Source organism: Pangasianodon hypophthalmus, chromosome 14, assembly GCF_027358585.1.
Source record: "Pangasianodon hypophthalmus isolate fPanHyp1 chromosome 14, fPanHyp1.pri, whole genome shotgun sequence".
Classification (NCBI taxonomy): Eukaryota; Metazoa; Chordata; class Actinopteri; order Siluriformes; family Pangasiidae; genus Pangasianodon; species Pangasianodon hypophthalmus.
In genome coordinates, this window is record NC_069723.1 from 1,514,587 (window position 1) to 1,536,607 (window position 22,021).

Consider the following 22,021-nt stretch of genomic DNA (forward strand, 5'->3'; position numbering starts at 1 on the left):
TGTAAAATAGGGACATAGAAATAGTACAGAATCTTAAATATTCAAGATATTGAACATTTCCTTTCGTTTTTTCTAATTTTTTAATGTAAAACTTTGTTTATTTCCATTTTTTAAATGAAAAAAAAAAAAGATTTTCAATAGCGGTCTCACTTTTGAGGTCCGTAAATATTCTCTCACATTAATTAATCTGTGGTTTGTTATCTTCTATCACCAGATTAACCTTCAACATTCAGTGAGTTCTTCTATATTCAGATTCCTTTCTGGAAATCTGATCGTGCTGCTGTCTTCAAAAATCCCGCACACATACACACACAAAAATGATCCCCGGCACATAATCGAATTAAATACATTTTATTGTATTAGCCTATAAATATCAGTGTGTTGACCTGTATATTTATATATACATTATACATATAATGTAGATATATTTTAGTTCCATGTGTGTACTGGTGAGCACCAGAGTCATCTTAAAAACACAGTCTTTGTTATTTCAGTAAGTGAAATACAGCAGCACAGTGTGTGTGTGTGTATCATCACTGAGTCACCGCTGGACCTAACAGCGTCCGATCGCTCTATGTGTTTGGATAAATCTAATAAACAGGACATTATCGGATCAGCCTGTTAGCTGAGGATATATATGTAAGCGTAAATCATTTCTTTTTTATGTAAATACATAAGGTTTTCATCTACATATCCACTGGAACAAAAACACACACACACACCTATAACTCAGGGTTAAAGGTCAGAATTACACAACTCGGTAATACAGCATTAGACAACTTATTTCTGTAGTACAGAACTAAAATACATAATGTGCCATATATTAAAAAAAATAAACATATTAGTCTAACTTGAGACTGAAGAACAGCAGTAACGTAACAGTTATAACAAGCTCCGTCTGTAGAACAGATTTCACTGCTTAATCTCGGAGTTGATTAGTTTCCGAGTCTCAGGTTACTGACGCAGGGTTGAGAAAAACATTTTAAACCGCCGTATCAGTGATGATTAGCGAATACGATCGACGGCTAACGACGGCACAGACAATTACATAAAAATATACCCGACCGTCCACTTTATTAGGAACGCCCACCCATTCATGCAATCTGAATGGACGATCGCATGAATGAGCAGGTGTTCCTAATAAACTGGTAAGTAAGAGCATATGAGCTGATCTTAAAATATGCTCTCTCTGTATAAATTTGTGTGTGTGCCTCAACTCTACAGCCTTTAGACACTTTGTTTAGGTGGATCAGAACAGTTATAAGAAATGTACAGTTCTGTGCAAAAGTCTTATTCACATCCAAAGAAATGCTGTAGAGCAAAGATGCCGTAAAAAATAATGAAATTAAATGTTTCTACATTAAAAAAAATACTATAAAGAGCAGTAAACAGTAATAAATGAAACAAAGTCAATATTTGGTGTGATGATCCTTCACTTTTAAAAAAAAAAAAACAGTATTTCAGGTGCAGTGTGTGCAGTTTTATAAGGAAATGAGCTGGAAGTGTTACTGAGCATCTTGCAGAAGCAGCCACAGTTCTTCTGGAGACTTTGACTGTCGACTCGCTTCTTATTTCTGCAGCGAATCCCAGCAGCCTTCATTCTGTTTTTATCTGAAAAGTGTCTCTTATGGAATCTGCTGCTTTCTTTACTGACATACAAACATTTTTCTGGAACGTTTCATTTTGTGCTGGAAAACTAATGTTTGGAATCTAAAATGTTTTTGTACTGAATCAATAATGTAGAAGTCAGAAAATAAACATCTGTAACAAAGTTTGTACTAAAAAAAAATAAAAATAAAATAGGGTGCCAAGACTTTTGCAGAGAAATGTCTATCATTTATCTTTACAGTAATCCCTTGGTCCCCTTCAGTCACCAGACTTATTCAGAGAGAAACAGGAAGTTATTTGACTTTCCCTAACCATAAATTCTCCCCTGAACTCTAATTCCTAATTCCTAAAAGCCAAAACTCCAAAAGCCTAAAACACTAAACACTAAACTCTAACCCTATACTTTCAACCAGAACTATAGCTCAGTCGATCCACTCAGGGCAAAACGCCCCACATCTCCTGTCCTCAGCTCTTCTCCGGTATCTTTCCATCCCTCCATTCTTCCTGTGATTCGTCCTGAGTGCTGAAGTGTCTGCGCGACAGCTGCTCTGGATCATGAGACGCCATGTTACTGAAATCACGGACAATGTCCTGAAACGTCTCATCATCTCCTACAGAAAGTGACGGACAGAACGAGAGTTTTAAAATGCAGAATAAATAAAAGGTAAAGCTTCGTCAAGCCAAATAGAGCCAAAATAATTAGAGGAAATGAAGCTACATTTATTTGGCTTTAAAATAACAGCCAAAATAAAGCGAAATAAAACCATTTAAATGCAAATAAATGCAAGTAATACAAATAATTGATGCCAAATAAAGACAAAGAACCACAAATGAAGCCAAATAAACTCAAGTAAACCAAAATTAATTAAAAAAAAAAAAAAAAAATCCAAATAAAAAGTCAAATAAAGCTAAGTGATGTTTAAAAAAAAAAAAAAAAAAAAAAAGTCAGATGAAGACAGAGACAAATAAAACACAATAAAGTCAAATAAACCCCCAAAATAAACACAAATATATTCAAAATATATTAAAGACAGATTGCTATCAGTGATCTTAATATTACCCTTGACGTATGTCTGTGTGTGTGTGTGTGTGTGTGTGTGTGTGTAGGTGTGTGTGTCGCACTATGGGAAGTTTCTTACCCACTGATCCAAAAAATCCTTCAGACTCTCTCATTTCTTCATTCATACGGGCCATTCTCAACCTGCAACACACACACACACACACACACACACACACACACACACACACACACACACACAGGCATCATGCTAACATAAACATATCCACTAGGGGGCAGACAATGAAAACAGAAAAAAAATTGAGAGAAGCAAAGCACACAATATATTCCAATTGTGCACACACACACACACACACACACACACACACACACACACACAGGCATCATTTACTCACAGCGTAACGATGTCGGCGTGAGCCGTTTCCATGGCAATACTGAGGGGATCCTTTCCTTTTTCATCTGCTGCGTACTGATTGGCTCCTCTCTTCAACAGCAGACACACCTGCCTGAGTGGACCAATCACAGCAGAGCACATCAGTTCCTGTTTACAACTTGACAACACTGCAGTGTGTGTGTGTGTGTGTGTGTGTGTGTGTGTGTGTGTGTGTGTGTGTTACCCTGTGTGTCCCCGTGCTGTAGCTGTGTGTATGGCTGCGTGTCCGTGTTGGTCTCTGTGATTGGCGTTTGCGCCGTTCTGCAGAAGGAATTCGCACGCCACTAACGAGCCCTACACACACACACACACACACACACACACACACACATGGTCATGGTTAAACTACACATTATTATAATCATTTTGGATTTGATCATAAGGAGGCGGAGCTTACTCCAATTGCTGCACCAATCAGAGGCGTCCGTCCCTCGGGGTTAGTCCAGTTCACGTCGCCCCCCTGAGCCAGAGCCAGTGCCATGGAGACGATGTCGCCACCCAACGCCGCATCATACAGTCTCCGTCCCGCCCACTGCTGTATGGTCTCTGTGGAGATGCGCACACACACACACACACACACACACACACACACAGTGAGTTCGCTGTCAGTGTAACTGAATTACAGAAGTGCTATTTAATGATAATTACAAATCAATGAATCAACGAGTCAACAAATGAATCAGTGAATCACTGAATGATGGTGCGTGTCTGTGTGTGTGTGTGTGTGTGTGTGAGTCACCAGTGAGATGAGGGTCACACCCCTGAACGAACTTCCTCTCCACATACTTCATTCTGATATACACCTCCTTCTGCTGCCTGAGACACACACACAGATATGCTCAAGTGTGTGTGTGTGTGTGTGTGAATTTTTTTGCACAGACTGTGACAAAATATATGACTATTTTGAATATGCGGGTCTTGTTTTTTCAAAAAAAAAAAAAAAAAAAACATACATAAATAAAATAAATACCGTCTGTGTGTGTGTGTGTGTGTGTGTGTGTGTGTGTGTACATCCTTACCGAGAGCTATCAGAGTTGGGTTTCTCCATCTCAGACAGGTGATGTTCATAAATTCCGTTGATGACGTCGTTACCCAGAACACACAACAGCTGCACACAAATACAACATTTAACCACATTTATTCAGATTTGTACAGAATTCCTGCACATTTATAACATATATAAACGTACAGTGTTTTGGTTAATGTGTGTGTGTGTGTGTGTGAGTGTGTGAGTGAGTGTGTGTGTGAGTGTGTATGTGTGTGTGTGTGTATATGTGTGTGTGTATGTATGTGTGTGTGTGTGAGTGTGTATGTGTGTGTGTGTGTGTGAGTGTGTAAGTGTGTGTGTATGTGTGTGTGTGTGTTTACCTTTAGCTGTTCAGGGTCCCATGAATCCAGAGTGAGGGAGCGAACCTTAGACAGATGTACACCCAGACTCCTGCAAAACACACACACACACACACCAGGTGAGTGTGTTGTTCAGACATTACCTGTGGATCACACACACACACACACACACACACACCAGGTGAGTGTGTTGTTCAGACATTACCTGTGGATGCCGGAACACTCGATGCAGACTGTGATCCCGAGGTTCACGCTGGCCCAGCGAGGCTCCGCCTCCCCACAGTCACAGCAGCGGTGGTTACCATGGCTACGGAGAACCGTGCTAAGCGGACCAAGTAGAGGGGCAGGAGCAAGAGCAGGAGCAGGAAGAGAACTATCCTTCACCTGAAAACACACACAAACACACACACACACACACACTCAGATCATTCTCAAGATGCCAATGTGCTCTGTGTGTGTGTGTGTGTGTGTGTGTGTGTGTGTTCAGTACCTGTGTGTGTTCAGACTGCACTCTCTCTCTGTACGCCATGTCAATGCGGCTCTGCACTGCGTTCATCCACGCCATCTTTAATTCCTCCGAGTCTGCCTGTAAAACACAGCTCCTGAACACACACACACACACACACACACACATATACCAAGTTATCCATATTACCTTTGTGTTTGTGTGACTCTGTGTGTATGAGATTTGTTTTAATGGTGTGTGTGTGTGTGTGTGTGTGTGTGTAAGAGTTACTTCTGCACAGACAGCAGCTCAAAACAGAAACGCCGATCCACTGAGTCCAGAGATTTTACAGCACACAACCGGAGATCATCAAACAGCACAAGTGGCTGCTCCTACACACACACACACACACACACACACACACACACACACACACACACACACACACTGAAATCATGGCCGGTATTACCACTTGAAGTTAGATTTGAATAAAATCACTCCACACATAAGATCTAATAATCTAATGACACACTGCAGTTCCACACACACATCTAATATACATAACACACATTAACGGACACGACACACATTAACCCACAGATCTAACGCACACATTAACAAACACCACATACGTTAACACACACACACACATCTAGCAAGCTAACTAACGCTCACACATTAACAGAGTGTGTACCTTGTGTGATTTGGTGTAAATCAGCTGATTATGATTCGCTGAAAACCAGCACCTGATCAAACACACAGACACAGACACAGTCAGTGAACACGTCTCTCTCTCTCTCTCTCTCTCTTCTTCCCTCTCTCTCTCTTTCTCTCCATTTGTCATTGCATCTGTGGGTCTGTCTCTTTTTCTCTCTCTGCCTGTCCATCCATCTCCCTGTTTATCTGCCTTTCTCTCTCTCTTTCTCTCTCTGTCCCTCTGTCTGTCTCTCTCTCCTCTCTCTCTCTCCTTCTTTCTCTTTCTGTCCCTCTTTCTCTCTCTCTCCTTCTCTGTGTCTGTCTGTCTCTTGCTCTCTGTCTGTCCATCCATCCATCTCTCTTTTTCTGTGTCTCGCTGTCTGTCTGCCTTTCTTTCAATCTCTTTCTGTCTGTTCGCCTGTCTCTCTCTCTCTCTCTCTCTTTCTCTCTATCCGTCAGTCCTTCTCTCTCTCTGTCTGTCTGTCTCTCTCTTTCTCACCTCTTCCATGTTTTGTTCTTCCTCCGTGAGCGTTTAAACAGATATCCTTCAATTGCTCCTCCATTGAACAGCACAGGCTCCCCACAGGCATCCTAAACACACACACACACACACACACACACACACACTTACAGCTGTTATAAAGTTATAATGTTATATATAACATTACAACACACAATAAGGGTAATATACACTTACTACACTACAGTGTTACTTGACTACGTTATAACAATGTCATAAGGTTATAACTCTTTATAACTGCTATCAATCCTGGACTTATTGCTGTTAATAAAACACATATTATATATGACATGAGTCACTGACTTTCTGCTGAACGAGCAAGTGTTGATGTTCCAGGTTCTTCTTTCTGTTCACACATTCAGCTGAGAGTCCAGACAGCTGTGGACACACACACACACACACACACACACACACACGCACACGCTCTCTTTAATATGCACAGTTCCACTAAACACACACTGTGTATACGTTGATACGGGTAAAGACAGTTATCATTTACAGTCTGAAGGTCAAAGCATGTGTGCAGGTGCAGGCTATGGAGTAAAAGTGTGTGTGTGTGTGTGTGTGTGCGTGTGTGTGCGTGTGTGTGTACACATACCTCAGATGCCATGATCTTCATGGTGGGCTCCAGATCTTTTAGCAGGTCAAAGCCCTGATGAAAAAACGTGTTCTGCGCGTGAAAAAAGGAGAAAACCTAAAAAACAAACAGAAAAAAAGAATTCTCAAAGAGACACAAATATCCACAATAATATTATTTATATTATTTATTTATAGCACTCGCTAATGTCTAAAGCTGCTTTCATAGTGACTTCAGTAATCCTTGAGCAGTATGAAGTCCAGCAATTCTGCTAGTCTGATGTAACCACAAATACGTCACACTGAAATTTGTGCCTAAAGGCTTAAAACCTCTTCTCAGATGATCCAAGTCAAGAAACATCCAGAAACAGTACACGCAAGTGACTTGCATAATCTGTAAGATGTGCAGCTGCGTAACCCGTCTCTGAATACAAGAAACTTTCCCCTGCATAAACACTGATGGAAATTTTGGACATAAAGTAGCCAAAACGTTGCGTTTAGTACTTACTGAGTTCAGCACGTCTAGCTTCTGCTGAGTCAGGAAATTATTAAGCTGAAATAAATGGGAAAAAATAAAAATAAAAACAAAGATACACACTGTTAGTCATTTGTTTCATTTTGTCTACATACTTGATGAATTTAGTACCTGGATGTACACAATTTGGGACACAGCTCATCCCCTTTCATTAGTAAACAATACAGTAGATCAGTGGTGTTTATGTGCCCTACATAGTGAATAGTGTGTGTGTGTGTGTGTGTGTGTGTGTGATTTAGAATATGTCCATCATTTTATTCAGGTGACCTATAAAGTGAAAAAGGTGTGTCGTTTGGGACACGTCCATGGTACACTAATGACTAATCTATGTTCCCTACATTAATGTGCTACATAGTGCACTTATTTATATGTGTGTGTCAGAAGTGTTGGTCTGTATTACATGTGTGTGTGTGTGTGTGTGTGTGTGTGTGTGTGTTACCTGTAAGCAGTAGTCCAGGCTGCAGTGTGTGTAGCACTTGCGTGTTGCGAGCAGCAAGTGTGTGTGTCGCTCTGCTTCAGCCACTTTGTGCTGTGGAACCTGAGCGCTCTTGATTAGCGCCGTGTTCAGCTCGTCTTTGATCCGTACACACTCACATCGAGCAGCGCGCAGCGGGGGGAGGAACCTGCACACACACACATGCACACACACACACACGCACACACACGCACATAACATATACATGAATACAAATTATGCATAAAAATGCATGTGTGAGTCTGTTTGTGTGAATCTACGAGGTAGTTAAATAATAAGAAAGCAGTCACTAGATACATGTGTGTGTGTGTGTGTGTGTGTGTGTGTGTGTGTGTGTGCTTTGCTGTGTTTGTGAAACACGTACTGCGTTAGTAGATTTGTGAGCTGTTGTGTGATCGCTCTCCGAGTCTGGTCAAACAGCATCTAAACACAAATACGCAATCACTGACTCACTCAAACACTGAGACACTGACTGACTCACTGAGTTACTGGAAATTGCAAAATGATCAGATTATAGTGTTTATAAGTGAGACTCACTGTGTGGAAGTGGATCATCTCCTGCAAAGCCTGATTAAACTGCTGCAGACAATTCTACACACACACACACACACACACACACACACACACACACACAAAGGTTAAAGGTCCAGTGAACTGCGTGTGTTTAATGTACATGTAACTACAGCAAACTTGGGATCTGGACACGCCCACTACAGGGCTTTAACATGGAAGGCTGAAGAAAGCACTGATGGACTGATACACCTATGGACACACACACACACACACACACACACTCGCACTCACCTCTATAACAGTGCTGTTTTTATGGTGTGAGGTGAGCTCAGCCAGCGCTGACAGGAAGAGCTGATTAGATGTACAAAACACCTGACCATCATCCACCATCTTATTACACAATCTCATCACCTACAGAGAGACGAACAAGGACAGTCACACAGGTACAATGCCATACACACTTACAGAAACGTGTGTGTGTGTTTGTGTGTGTGTGTGATGGTAAATAATCATTACCTTCTCCATGCGACTCTCCAGCTCCTCTAGATCATTCTCACACCGCTCCAAAGACAGCCTGAGGAAGTGATGTAAGAAAGAGGATACGACATCATGACTTCTGAGGTAAAGTACCACAATATACCGCACTGTTTTTATCAGTCACTCTGTCTACAGATGTCTAAAACCTTCCTAGCTAAGTGTGATTTCCTTACACAGTGAACGTCAAGCTTGTTAGATAGCTACGTGTTTTTTCCGAAACAGACGCAATTCCGTTTGTAATCAAATTTCTGTGATGTTCCTGGGCTATGACATCATCCAAACAGAGAATAGAGATTACGGTGTTAGCGTACATCATGCAGAGATGCTTCCATGAACAATATGGCGTCATGCGGAAGTTTGGCTCCACGTGTCACGCATACGGCGGCTGGATGAACTCCGTGGATGAACACGTGAACACGCTACGTGAGAATATCCGTCACTGAAGAATTCGTACACGAGAGCCATTACAAAAACACAGACAGTACTCAAGTTTAAAAGCTAGCAAAGATCGTTAATACGCAGACGCCATCTCCAAATTAACTATTACACACTACGACAAAGATTTAAACCATTTAAACAACATTAATGAAAAGAAACGTAGTCAACAGAACTGACTGAATGAATCAGTGGCCTGGACAGATGATGATGAGGCTTGTTTTTTTAAGTGTCTCGAGCGACTTTTACCTCAGAAAGACACATTTGAATGATGCTGATAATCAAAATGAGATGGGTACAAGTATAATTCTTTAGGAAATAATGCTTTTTTTTCCACAAGGTTATAACTATTGCGATAAATAGGATATTGTTCAGTGGAACTGGAATTAAATGCAGTTTTGTCTTTTAATAAAAGCAACCTGACATTAAAATGTTAAAATTTTACTTCACTCTACATAGTTCAGTTCAGTAAAGTCTACACTTTACACAAATATATAGCATACAGTACAAAATCTGAACTTGTGAAGGGTTTTCCCAGGCCGCCATATACAGCAGTGTACAAATCCTGCGCATGCGCAGTGCTGTTTCTTTACCTGAACACCGGAGAGTCCCGGATGCACTCCTGAAAATCCAGGAAGTAGTCCATGCCGGGTTTTACAGCTCTCAGCGCGTCCTGTTTCTGTCCCTGCGTTTCCTTCCCAAGCTCACACTAACACATCATCACTAATACTTTACTTTTTTTAAACGTCATTATTGAAATGTTGCTCGCAAATGATCGCTACTAAGATAAGTTGCGCAAAAACGCGTCAAATCCGGAGTTTGAGCGTCGTTTCGGAGATAACGGAGATGTTATCAGCGCACATAACGGAAACGCTGAGAAATAACTGTTTATAACGCCGTCACTGCGGCTGCGCACATCACTGCCTTGATAAAACCGGTTAAAACGAATAAATAACACTGATAAAAAAATATTCTAGTGTAGCCTGGAAGCCCAGAAGCTCTTCTTCTGTTACACACACACAGTTTTTCTGCACAGCCGCAGTGTGAAGCAGCAGGTGACAGTTTCACCGCCTGTCAAAATAAAAGTCCCCCGTCAACATCTTTTTCTCTGTGAAGGACATTATCTTTGGACTTGTAATGAACAATAACAAAGATGACTTCGTTGTTAATAATGTACTTCTGCTGGGAAAATATTATATACACTATTATATAAGTACTTGAAAGTTAAACCAACGTTTTGTGCATTTTATTATGAGTTTATTTCTTATACACAAGCCCTCAAAGTGATGAAAAAGAAAAGTGCAATAAATCTTTTGTCCTTTATAGAAGAATATGATTTACAGGAAAAACCATAGCCCCCCTTTTATGCTTTTTCTTTTTTTATTTATAAATATGTATGTATTTGTATTTCTTCATGCACCTGTTCTGTATATTCTAATGTAAAAATGTGCTGATATTGCCACGTTGTTTGTACATGGCTAATTGCTTAATAAAGTAAAAAAAAAAAAAAAAAAAAAAAAAAAAAAAACTCTTTTTTTTCTTCTTCTTCTTCTTCTTCTTCTTCTTCTGCTGCTGCTGCTGCTGCTTCTGCTTCTTCTTAAGTTTAGGCTTAAAGGGATAGTTCACCCAAAAATTCTATCCAAAATCGTAAGACTTTTGTTCATCTTCTCAACACAAATGAAGATATTTGTTATGAAACCTGGGAGATTTCTGTCTCTCCATTGAAAATCCATGTAACTAAAACTTTCAACATTTCATAAAAACTTAATGTTAGTTATTTTGTGCACACAAAGCATTCGTATCGCTTCATAACATTAGGATTAAACCACTGGAGTCACATGCATTACTGTTACGATGGCTTTATGAACTTTTTGGAGCTTGAAAGTTAATTTTCTGGAGTGAGAAGCAGAATTAAAACTAAAGGCAAAAGTTTAGTGTGGTGTTATTTAATAATTGACAGTTTTTCCATTTTTGTTTTATCTTATTCTCAAGAAGAAATTGCAGACATGGGTGGCAAATTCATGGGGGTAAAGTTGCTTACTTTCTATCTAATATGTAAATGTTTTAAATAATATGTAAATTTTTTTTTAACTCCATCGACCCAATAAAACAAACAAACATGACACACATGACTGACTGACAATGTTAGGATTTTTATTTGATTAAAAATCCCAGCACTCAGAGTTTGAAAGTCTTTTAGAAATGTCCAGTTCAAAATGAATAAAATGCAACAGGAAGCCTAAACACTCCGCTGGTGTGTGAGTGTGTGAGTGTGTGTGAGAGAGTGTGCGAGAGAGAGAAATGTGTCAGAAGTCAATGGAGATCAGGATGACCGTGACGTTGTCAGCACAGCCTCGCCTCACAGCCTCGGTAGCCAGTTTCTGACAAGCAGCTTCGTAACGCGCCTCCTCCACAGTCTGCCCCTCCTTTGTCTCCACCGACTCGCCCTGTAGGACAGAAGCAGAGATGAGAGGAGCGAGAGAACAGAAATGATGGACAGATAGACGGCTGCGACCTCAGGCACTCCGGCGTGAAGTGAAGCCGTGATGTAAATAGAACTGATCCAGATGCCAATCCCAGCACCGAGTCCACTGCTGGCCTGAACGCCCCAAACCTCCATCACCATCATCATCAATCATCTCAAAACCTCCATCACCATCATAAATTAGTCTCAAACCTCCACCATCAATCACCCTCAAACTTCCACCATCATCAATCAGCCCTGAACCTCCATCACCATCAATCTCACAGCCCCATTGCAATGTGGTGTACAAACACACACACTCACACACACACACACTCACATACACACCTGTAGAATTTTGTTGACGAACTGAACAGCCTCATCCGCTGAGAACACTTTGAAAAGTCCATCACAGGCCAGAATCACAAACCTAAACACACACAGGACAACAAACACACATATTAACACATAATTTACACAGTTTAACATACAACTTACACAAACACACAATAAACACACAACTCTCACACATTAACACAGATCTACAGCACAAAGCTAATGAGGAATGTGGCTAGAGTCAGGAGATTTGTAGTGTGTGTACGTGTGTGCGTGTGTGTATACGTGTGTGTGTATACGTGTGTGTGTATACGTGTGTGTGTATACGTGTGTGTGTATACGTGTGTGTGTATACGTGTGTGTGTATACATGTGTGTCTCACTTGTCTTTAGGGCTGAGTGTGCAGCGTCTCAGGTCTGGTGTTGAAATCACTCCACAGCGTTTATACTGACCGTCACCGATGGAGCGGGAAACTTCTAACACACCTAACACACGTCCATCTCTGCGCGCACACACACACACACACACACACACACATTTACAGCATTTCATCCGGCTTAAACCGGATCCGTACCCATAGTTACACGAGCCCTAAGCCCACCTGACAGTTCCTCCTGCTCTCTGTATCCTCATGCGCTCTTCATAGATGGTAGGATTGTGTTCTTTACTGAGAGCCACACACACACACTTCTCCTCTCCATCCTCAGTGTGCTCCAAACGACACAGCACTGCCTGAATCACACACACACACACACACGCGATCTTTGTGAGGTAGCCTTCATCTTCAGTAGCTGCTTTATCCTGATGTGGGTTGCGCTGAATTTAACATCTGTACACCAAACTCCTAACATTAACTTCAACAACCAAAAGAAATTCTTAGCCGTATTAAGAAAAATGCTAAAAATAAAATCCAAGCTGGCAGATCTCTACTAGATTTCTATTGGCTGAGAAGACAGAGGCTTTACGAATTCAGAGGTCAGAGTTTTCCTAGATAAAATAGGAGCAAAGCAAAAGTAACAGCTACCGGGGGCAAATGCATGTCCTTTCCCCTTCGGTGAATTGCCTTGTTCCGTCAGGCAAATTTTATGACTGCTGCTTTAGTTGAAAAAGCAAACAAGTGTAGTTCTCAGGTATATCAATATAGCAACAGGTCAAAAAACAGAAATGCTACAGCTAAACTGTAAATTCTGGCACCTCTGAATACATTAGTTTTTCTAAATAAAAGCTGCATTTCTACAAATAGCAAAATGTCCTCACAAAAATGTGATACTGTATATTATCATATTATCATTAACTGGTCCTCACACAGGGCTAAAAATCTACATACACTCATACACCTAGAGAACACTGGATGAGAGGTTAGTCATATACTTGAAACGATCTTCAGTTGTAAATATACTCAAAAAAAAAAAAAAGTACTCACTCTGCTGTCTCCCAGGTTGGCCACGTACAGATCGTCATCCACGACCAACATACATGTAGCTGTGGAGCCGTCCTTCCATACCGGCTTCCTGCAACACACACACACACACACACACACACACAGCTCTGTAAATTAGGTTGTGCAGTCCTGCAACCTGAACCACCATACTAAGCTTTAAGATCATTCAGCTTCAACATAAAGCTTTAATATCGATCAAAGCTTACTCACACGCAAACACTTACTGGCTAGAGGCTTTTTTCAGGAATTCCTCATCCGTGTGGCGAAACGAATCGAGCAGACATTTCCTCACCAGTTTATCCAGATTTTCAATCTCTCCTGTCCAAACACAGCATCAAATCTATTCTCACACACACTTCAGGTCTGGCACTGATGATTATCTTGGTGACTGAAGGCGGTGCGACAGAGCAACGATGAGATGATGATGTCGTGATCGTGGCAAGATAACTTGGTGACATTAGCGGTGTAAAGGTGACGTAGGTGTGAAGATGAAGGTTATGTTGATCGGAGAATCGGTTCACATGACCAGGTGAGGCTGTTTAATCTCACCTGTTAACATCGCATCTCGTACTTTCTGCTTGAGACTTAACGTTGGTTTATACTTCTGAAGTACATTTGAGAGTTTATATACTTTTGGATTTTTCGTTCCAAAATGCTCATGGTGCAAATTTAAAAAAAAAAAAAAAAAAAAAAAAAAAAAAACTGTGTGTGGGCAGGGAGGAAGTGAGTGGGTGTCTATGCCACCAGCCAGCTTGTGTGTGAAGTAGTGTAGTCCATAGTGTTAGAATATGTGTGTGTGTGTGTGTGTGTATACCTTTAGGGAATTTGCTAAGTAGTGTGCGATGCAGATGTTCAGCAGCAAACTGAGACGCTCGAGCACCACCATGACCATCAAACACAGCAAAATACGCCAACCTGGACCTGCACACATACACACACGCGCACAGAGAGAGAGGGAGAGAGAGGGAGAGAGAGGGAGAGTTTAAAGCGGTATAAAGTGTTCGAGTGTAATCAGAGACCTCGGCTGTGTCCCAAACGGCTCTCTACCAAATACATGATGTGCTATGTAAGGTGTTAAAGTCATTAATTAGTACAAAATTGAGAGATTTGGGATTCAGCCTGAGTAAATGAGAAAGTGTGTGTGTGTGTGTGTGTGTGTGTGTGTGCGTGTGTGTACTCACACATGTGTAGGCAGTGTGTTTGTATGTGTGTGGAGGTTAGGTAAAATGACGTGAGCATCCTGCATGTCCTCTCGCTCACCACGCCGTGCTGCCACGAAACCCTTCAGCTTAGCCAGTCCTGCAACACACACACACACACACACACACACACACACACACACACACACTCACAATGAACACAGCCACACACACTCAGACACACCCTGGCTAATGGTGTGCGAGTGTGTAAATGCTGAAAACCTTTACAAACTTTCTTTTCCGCCTTATCCTGCTCATCGTCCGAGTGTGTGTCCCTGTGTCTCTTCTCTCCACGGTCCTGAACGCCGTCTTCATCTTTGCTGCCTGAAAACACACACACACACACACTTTTAGAGAAAGTGCACAGAAGCAAATTTTCACTTAACACATGAACAGTCAAGTGTGCAAACACGTTGTGCACATGCAGAGAAGTGCAAGTGTAAACCTTACCAGAAAATGTTAAATATAGTCAGTGTAGAGTGCAAACAGTTTAGAAGAGAATAGTTTAAGGGAAAACAAAAAATTGTGTTTAAAGGATGTTGAGGATGAGCAGATTGTGAAGAAGAGTCTTGGGATGAGCACAGGACAGTCTTTAAGAATGCTGCAGCAGCAGCTGTTGTTCTTCAATACAAATTTACAGTATCCAAATGAGATTATTCACTGAGTCAGTGGTGAAAAAGTGTTTTTTGGGAAGTGTAAATCTTTAGGGTGTCCATGTAGGACCACACACAACAAAGCTCCAAGCAGGAGAGTGAGAAAAGCCCCAGCTTTGTTATCTTTAGCTAAGCTGAAACATGCTAACACTCTTCCATGCACTGTGTTTGAGACCGAGTTACCCCCCAGAAAATGTCTCACACACAATATTTATCACATATTCCGTTTAAAATGTCAAATTACAGTCTTTAAACATTTCTGCCTAACAAACATTAGGCGTCTTTTACTAGCTAGCTAGCTAACAAACTAGCTAATTGTGACTAGCCAGTTCGAGCATCTCCAACGGCTAACTGCACATGCTAGCTAGCATTTCAGAAGAAAATATAACAAATGCAGGTTCTTTCTTTTCTCTTTTCTCGAAATATCTCTTCTTACCCGAGTTTGTATTGTTCGTAGGAGCAGGAAGATCTGCAAACAAATCCATCTCGATATTTATGAGCAAACTGTGATTATAGCTGAGACTAGTTAGCTTGGTTAGCTAGTTTAGCTAGTCTAACCTTCTTATGAGGATTCCCTACTTTATTTGCTTACTGAATTTTTCTAGTTGTCTGCAAATAAATTGAAATTTCTGCAAATATCTTTTCACAAGCCTAGGATCTCGTCCTCACGCCCAACGTTGGCTGGGGGTTCAATCCTAAATCCGTGCTTGTGAGATATAAATAATCACTACAAAGGGAGTAGAGAGGTTGTTAATGTATAGTGAGTGTAGTGCGCTGATGTAGGGAGGAGGCAGCCATTTTAGATTCAGCCTCAATGGTAGCATCTGAACACAACAGTGTTAGCGAGTTAACTCATCAAACTAACTAGTTGTGTGCTTAACAGTGCGATATTGTAAACAAAAAATGATAATGAGGGTGAATCCGCATGTTTTTGGGATATTAGTTAAGTATTAAGGCAATGTCTGAGTGCTGAAATGGAGAGAGTTAGTTTTGTCCCGCGTTGGTGGTATAGTGGTGAGCATAGCTGCCTTCCAAGCAGTTGACCCGGGTTCGATTCCCGGCCAACGCAATAATGTTTTATTTTATTTTTAAACTGTTTTCTAGTGCTATTTTATATGAATCATCACTTACATTTTCAGAAAATCTAGCATTGTAACCTCAACTACAATATTGTCACTAATCTCTGAGCTGAGACTGCTGTTCACGAATACAGTATTTTCTGATGGGCTGAGTTTAGGATTTTCGGAGTTTAGGATTTTCCGCATGTCTCTCTGCTCTTCTGCGAGTGTTTTCTCTTGTGCGTTGGTGGTATAGTGGTGAGCATAGCTGCCTTCCAAGCAGTTGACCCGGGTTCGATTCCCGGCCAACGCAGTGCTTATTTTCCTTAATCATTCCCCTTTCTTTGCTCTACCCTTCACAGTTTCCATGGTGGAACAGTGGTGGTCAGTGATTGGTCTTTGGAAACAGTAGCGATCAATGATTTCTTTTTGGTGGTACAGTGGTAATCAGTGATTAGTCTTTGGGAACAATTGTAATCAGTGATTGGTCTTTGGAAACAATTGTAATCAGTGATTGGTCTTTGGGAACAATGGCAATCAGTGATTAGTCTTTGGGAACAATTGTAATCGGTGATTGGTCTTTGGAAACAATTGTAATCAGTGATTGGTCTTTGGAAACAATGGCAATCAGTGATTAGTCTTTGGGAACAATTGTAATCGGTGATTGGTCTTTGGGAACAATGGCGATCAGTGATTAGTCTTTGGGAACAATTGTAATCAGTGATTGGTCTTTGGAAACAATGGCGATCAGTGATTAGTCTTTGGGAACAATTGTAATCGGTGATTGGTCTTTGGAAACAATGGTAATCGGTGATTGGTCATTGGGAATAATTGTAATCAGTGATTGGTCTTTGGAAACAATGGTAATCGGTGATTGGTCATTGGGAACAATTGTAATCAGTGATTGGTCTTTGGAAACAATTGTAATCAGTGATTGGTCTTTGGGAACAATGGCGATCAGTGATTAGTCTTTGGGAATAATTGTAATCAGTGATTGGTCTTTGGAAACAATGGTAATTGGTGATTTTTTTTTTAATTGTGTTAATTGATATTAGTCATCACTTACATTTTCAGAAAATCTAGCAATGTAACCTGCTGTTCACAAATACAGTGTTTTCTGATGGACTGAGTTTAGGATTTTCCGCATGTCTCTCTGCTCTTCTGTAAGACTTCTGCTCCTGTGCGTTGGTGGTATAGTGGTGAGCATAGCTGCCTTCCAAGCAGTTGACCCGGGTTCGATTCCCGGCCAACGCAGTGCTTCTTTTCCTCAATCGTTCCCCTTCCTTTACTCTACCGTTTACAGTTTCCAGCGTGGTGGAACAATTGAATTGTTTTTTTTGGAACAATAGTAATCAGTGATTGGTCTTTGGGAGCTCATGGGCTTTTCTGCTGCTTTAGGCTCCTCCACACATGCGTTGGTGGTATAGTGGTGAGCATAGCTGCCTTCCAAGCAGTTGACCCGGGTTCGATTCCCGGCCAACGCAGCACCTTTTCCCACATCAACTCCTTTAATTAGAACCACATTTTCTTGGGTTTTATGGCTTCTTGATTTGAGCTGTCGAATAGTTACATTTAACTGTGATCTAAGCTTTTAAAAAGCTAAAACTGTTTTAAAAGCTTATATCCAGCAAATGTGAAAAATGCTTTAGTGTTCTGGAGTCAGGAATGGAGCTCGTACCACAGAAACCACGGGAGCACAGTCAGTTTCTAACAGTGTAGAGTTCAACACGGACGATGAGGTCCTGGACCTGACTAAACCTTCAGTTACGCTGAACTCACACCTCCGGTTAATATGCTAAGTAAGGAATAAAACACTTGGGGGCATGCTGCTGTAGGAAAATAATCAATGGGATGATGCCATGCAGTCTGACACAAAGCAGAATTACGGTTACCAACAGCTTCTGGCCAATCAGAAACAAGAATCGAACAGTGTTTTGGTATAATGAATGTTAATATCCACACACAAACACAAAAATAAAACAGATACACACAAACACACATCCTGTGTAACTCAGCACTGGTTTAATACCGACTGTTTGTACATGAGGAATGTATGTACACTCTCATACAGAGCTTTGTACAAAACACACAGAGCTTAATAAATATTTAACACAAACACTACGGGACATAATGATATGGCTGATCTCTCACACTCTCTCATACACACACATCTCTGTTTTATGAGAATTGTGTTAATCGGGCTGTTTAAATACAGCGTTCAGCGACTGCACTGATCGCAGCTGTAATGCAGCTGTAACTAATTTATAATTTATATTTAATTTCATCACAGATCTTCTGTAACTAAGTTCTGTGTTCGATGGAAAAGTACTTTCTCTGCCACTCATGTTATAATACTGACTGTTGCTGATGTGTTGTTGAGAGTCACACTGTAAACTCCAGCTAATGTGTGTTCAGCAGTGTGTGTTTAGGAAAAAATCCACATAAGAAGCCAGTTCTTGCGGTGAATTTCTGACAGATTTGAGTTCACGAGTCGTGACACAACGTTCACGTTTCTCAAAATGGGGTTTGGTTAGAGGTCGAGTGTAATTACAGACCTCAACATCCTGCACAGCAAGACGTACCGCAGCACAGTTTGCCTGTCGAAAGCACAACTTCATGACATCTGGTTTAACTAAGCGACGCTCCTGCCAACTCAAACCAAACACTGAATCAAACCCCAATGTTAACCCTAAAATCCTGATGCTAACACAAACCCCAACTCTGATATGAGATTTATTTTTTTTGCTGAGTAGTGTAGGTCACACACACACACACACTCACTCTATCTCTCTCGCTCTTTTACACACACACACACACACACACACACAGGTAGATTGTGGTTGTATCTGTTGGACCAGGATATTTATCACTTGATCATTACTTGACTGATTGTCATGACGCAGTGTGGTTAGGTAATAAAGCTATTAACATTCGGACAGCGTGGATTCCTGAAAAATATTTCCTGATTTGTTTTCTTTTTTTTTTTTGCTAATGGCTAATTATAACAGCACAGTTTTTCATTTCACTTTCATACATCTGTAGCCCTTTGATTACTGATGGCTCTTATTTACTGCTCCCTTCCTCATTCTAACACACACACACACACACACACACACACACAGGCTGGCAGTAGAGATTTCTCCTCAACGCTGATGTCACAAATGTGAAATGAAGGCACTGTGCTGAGGTGTGAATTGAGTGACATCACTGCACTGGTCCCTCTGAGCTGATTGGCTGTGCTGAGACTGGTCCCGCCCCTCTGAGTGTGTGATTGGCTTGGAGAGTCTAAGCCTCGCTGGCCGTGCTGTTGCGATTCAGATCTCTGATTCCCTGCAGGATCCGCTTCATGTGACCGACCTTCGTTACACCCAGGTCCTGAGATAGACAAAGGACACACAGTGAAAATACTGAACTCAGCATGCTGTGGACTACAAACACACACACACACACACACACACACACGCAGCTGGTTACCTTCAGGTCTCTCCTCTCTAGGTGCAGCAGTTCTGGTCCACGCACATCATGCCTGATGAAGATCTCCTTATACTCTGACAGACACAGCTGCTCCAACCAGCATGCCACTTCCTCCACTCCCCACTGATTCACTGCACACACACACACACACACACACATACACGTTATACATAATACACACCATGCACACACAGGTCACACAAGTAAGGATGTGTAATGGAGTGTATATTATAGATTACATATTATGGATTGTGTATTATAATGGAGTGTAAATTTAAACCGAACACTTGGGTGACCATATTCCTGAGGGAACTTTGGTGATTCTGAGGTAAGACTGAGGTCATTCTGAGAGAATTGGGAGGTAACTAAGGGAATTCTAAGGTACTTCTCTGCTAATTCTGAGGTATGTACCTCTATAGTTCATCTATGATAAATCTGAGGTAGTACATAAGGGAATGCCAAAATAATTTTGGGATAACTCTGGGGCAATTCTCAGGTAACTATGGTAATTCTGATGTAAATCTGAGGTAATTCTGAGGGAACTGTGAGATAATTAAGGTAATTCTGAGGTAAATCTGAAGTAATTCTCTGGTAATTCTGAGGTAAACTTGTGGTAATTCTACGGTTACTTTGAGGGAACTATGGTAATTTTAGGTAAATGTGAGGTAATTCTATGGTAATTATGAGGTAACTGGCAAATTTTGAGGGAACTATGCTAATTATTAGGTAAATGTGAGGTAATTCTATGGTGATTCTCAGGTTACTATGGTAATTCTGATGTAACTCAGGTAATTCTGAGGTAAATCTGATGTGATTCTCTGGTAATTCTGAGGTAAATTTGTGGTAATTCTACGGTTACTTTGAGGTAACTATGGTAATTTTAGGTAAATGTGAGGTAATTCTATGGTAATTATGAGGTAACTGGCAATTTTGAGGTAAATCTGGGGTAATTTTATGATAACTGTTAGGTAACTATGGTACTTCTAAGGTAAATCTGAGGTAACTATGGTAAGTCTGAGGTACTTCTGAGGCAATACCAAATAACTATGGTTTTATAAATAATTTATAATTTTCATAATTCACAGCCATAATTCATAAATCATAGGAAATTCTGGTATAAATTCTATGAGATATTTGAGGTAACTATGGTAATTCTGAGGTAAACCTGAGGTAATTCTACATTAATGCTGAGGTAATTACAATAATTACCTCAGATAATTCTGAGGTAATTCTATGGTATTTTGTAGATACTTTGAGGTATTTATAGATATATCTGATATAACTCTATGGTAATTCTCAGGTAAGTGTTCATTCTACATGTAACTCTGTGGTTATTGTAAGACAACTCCATGGTAATACTGAATTAAATCCAAGGAAATTCTCGAGTAAATAATTAGCAATTCTGGGGTAATTCTGGGGTAACTGTATCCACAGGGTAAGAGATCAGAGATTAAGGGTAATACGTACCAGGCATGTTGAGAGTGGTACACATCTCCCTGTTCTTGTTGTTTTTGTCCCGCTTAAATTTGGGAACAAGACGGAATTTAGCACTTCTACTACGCTTGGAGAAATCCAAAGAATGTCCCTATACACACACACACACACACACACACACACAGAGGTAAGAATTAGGCAGTTGAAAAGTCTGTTAGCAATGGCTAACTTCACACTTTGCTCATAAACCCACCTGAAATGAAATAGTTAACAGTAGTTAACTATTTGCTGTAGTTGGTGCTAAGCGTACTTGTGGTCTTTGTGGCTAGCTAGCAACGTGCGTCTTTGTGATTAGTGATGATTAGCGGTAGCTATAGTTAGCTATCTGCTTGTTTAAATAGAGGTAGTTAATCGTTAGTAATAGTTTGGTGTCTTTGTGTATGATATTAGTGGATGTTAGTTGTTATGAGGTATGTGGTTAGTGGTGTTTAGCAATTAGCATATATGTCATGTCAATAGTTAGCAGTTAGCGTTTGTGCAGTAAACAGTTAGCAGAGTGTGGTAAGTGGTAGTTATCAGTTTGTATGCGGATAGCTATAGTACAGTGATCGTATATGTGGTTACTGGTAGTTAGTAGTGTTTATATGGCTAGTGGGAGGTAGGGATTAGTATGCGTATGATTACTTAGGAGGTAGAGTTTATACATTTTGCGGTGGTTATTAGCGCGTGTACCTCGTCGTCAGTCGGATCAATGGCCGCGCTAATCCAGCTGATTTCCATGAGTCTGCGCTGCTGCAGAGCGACGGACGCTAAAGCAGCAATCA

General features: G+C 40.8%; 3 protein-coding genes and 4 non-coding genes across 11 annotated transcripts in view; 4 read left to right on the top strand and 3 right to left on the bottom strand.

Moving 5' to 3' along the window:
- Positions 1-335: 335 nt before the first annotated feature.
- Positions 336-10,340, bottom strand: zgc:162872 (BAR_ACAPs and ArfGap_ACAP domain-containing protein). Its single transcript, XM_034310351.2, has 22 exons — positions 9,732-10,340; positions 8,683-8,740; positions 8,458-8,577; positions 8,191-8,244; positions 8,018-8,076; positions 7,618-7,801; positions 7,152-7,196; positions 6,666-6,761; positions 6,371-6,445; positions 6,047-6,138; positions 5,546-5,597; positions 5,143-5,243; positions 4,897-5,008; positions 4,612-4,790; positions 4,428-4,497; positions 4,079-4,167; positions 3,799-3,875; positions 3,457-3,605; positions 3,244-3,353; positions 3,022-3,132; positions 2,748-2,809; positions 336-2,219 (listed from the first exon to the last, which is right to left on the bottom strand). Exons 1-22 carry the CDS (start codon positions 9,782-9,784, stop codon positions 2,074-2,076), a joined length of 2,094 nt encoding a protein of 697 aa, XP_034166242.2. The 5' UTR covers positions 9,785-10,340; the 3' UTR covers positions 336-2,073.
- Positions 10,341-11,271: 931 nt separating this feature from the next.
- Positions 11,272-16,231, bottom strand: ilkap (integrin-linked kinase-associated serine/threonine phosphatase). Of its 2 annotated transcripts, none has more exons than XM_026943595.3 (10): positions 15,668-16,231; positions 14,801-14,902; positions 14,561-14,678; positions 14,194-14,300; positions 13,604-13,697; positions 13,362-13,449; positions 12,540-12,670; positions 12,321-12,440; positions 11,951-12,032; positions 11,272-11,585 (listed from the first exon to the last, which is right to left on the bottom strand). In XM_026943595.3, exons 1-10 carry the CDS (start codon positions 15,714-15,716, stop codon positions 11,445-11,447), a joined length of 1,032 nt encoding a protein of 343 aa, XP_026799396.3. In that variant the 5' UTR covers positions 15,717-16,231; the 3' UTR covers positions 11,272-11,444. The 2 variants fall into 2 exon arrangements, with proteins under 2 accessions (XP_026799396.3, XP_026799398.3); XM_026943597.3 differs by having other exon boundaries at positions 14,811-14,902; positions 15,668-15,714.
- On the top strand, positions 16,229-16,300 carry trnag-ucc (transfer RNA glycine (anticodon UCC)). Its single transcript has one exon. It is a non-coding gene; the product is annotated as a tRNA-Gly (tRNA).
- A 230-nt stretch (positions 16,301-16,530) lies between these two features.
- trnag-ucc (transfer RNA glycine (anticodon UCC)) lies at positions 16,531-16,602 on the top strand. Its single transcript has one exon. It is a non-coding gene; the product is annotated as a tRNA-Gly (tRNA).
- Positions 16,603-17,471: 869 nt separating this feature from the next.
- trnag-ucc (transfer RNA glycine (anticodon UCC)) lies at positions 17,472-17,543 on the top strand. Its single transcript has one exon. It is a non-coding gene; the product is annotated as a tRNA-Gly (tRNA).
- Positions 17,544-17,701: 158 nt separating this feature from the next.
- On the top strand, positions 17,702-17,773 carry trnag-ucc (transfer RNA glycine (anticodon UCC)). Its single transcript has one exon. It is a non-coding gene; the product is annotated as a tRNA-Gly (tRNA).
- A 521-nt stretch (positions 17,774-18,294) lies between these two features.
- LOC113544537 (diacylglycerol kinase delta) overlaps positions 18,295-22,021 on the bottom strand; it is a 19,595-nt gene continuing 15,868 nt past the window's right edge. For all 4 annotated transcript variants that reach the window (XM_034310348.2, XM_034310349.2, XM_034310347.2 and 1 more), the window contains exons 27-30: positions 21,930-22,021; positions 21,231-21,348; positions 19,764-19,894; positions 18,295-19,664 (exon numbers count right to left, since the gene is read on the bottom strand). The exon at positions 21,930-22,021 is cut by the window's right edge. In XM_034310348.2, coding sequence (XP_034166239.2) covers positions 19,575-19,664; positions 19,764-19,894; positions 21,231-21,348; positions 21,930-22,021 — 431 coding nt within the window. In that variant the 3' untranslated portion in view covers positions 18,295-19,574. The remainder of the gene's footprint in view (positions 19,665-19,763; positions 19,895-21,230; positions 21,349-21,929) is intronic.

Bases quoted from the DNA above. Each gene is read 5' to 3' on its own strand.
- zgc:162872 (XM_034310351.2), bottom strand. From the start codon at position 9,784: ATGGACTACTTCCTGGATTTTCAGGAGTGCATCCGGGACTCTCCGGTG. The intron at 6,762-7,151 runs GTAAGTACTAAA...TTTGTTTTTTAG, and splicing joins AGCTAGACGTGCTGAACTCA to GTTTTCTCCTTTTTTCACGC. The intron at 4,791-4,896 runs GTACTGAACACA...GTGTGTTTTCAG, and splicing joins TGCAGTCTGAACACACACAG to GTGAAGGATAGTTCTCTTCC.
- ilkap (XM_026943595.3), bottom strand. From the start codon at position 15,716: ATGGATTTGTTTGCAGATCTTCCTGCTCCTACGAACAATACAAACTCG. The intron at 12,671-13,361 runs GTGAGTACTTTT...TGTGTGATTCAG, and splicing joins CCAACCTGGGAGACAGCAGA to GCAGTGCTGTGTCGTTTGGA. The intron at 11,586-11,950 runs GTGTGTATGTGA...TCTGTCCTACAG, and splicing joins TCGTCAACAAAATTCTACAG to GGCGAGTCGGTGGAGACAAA.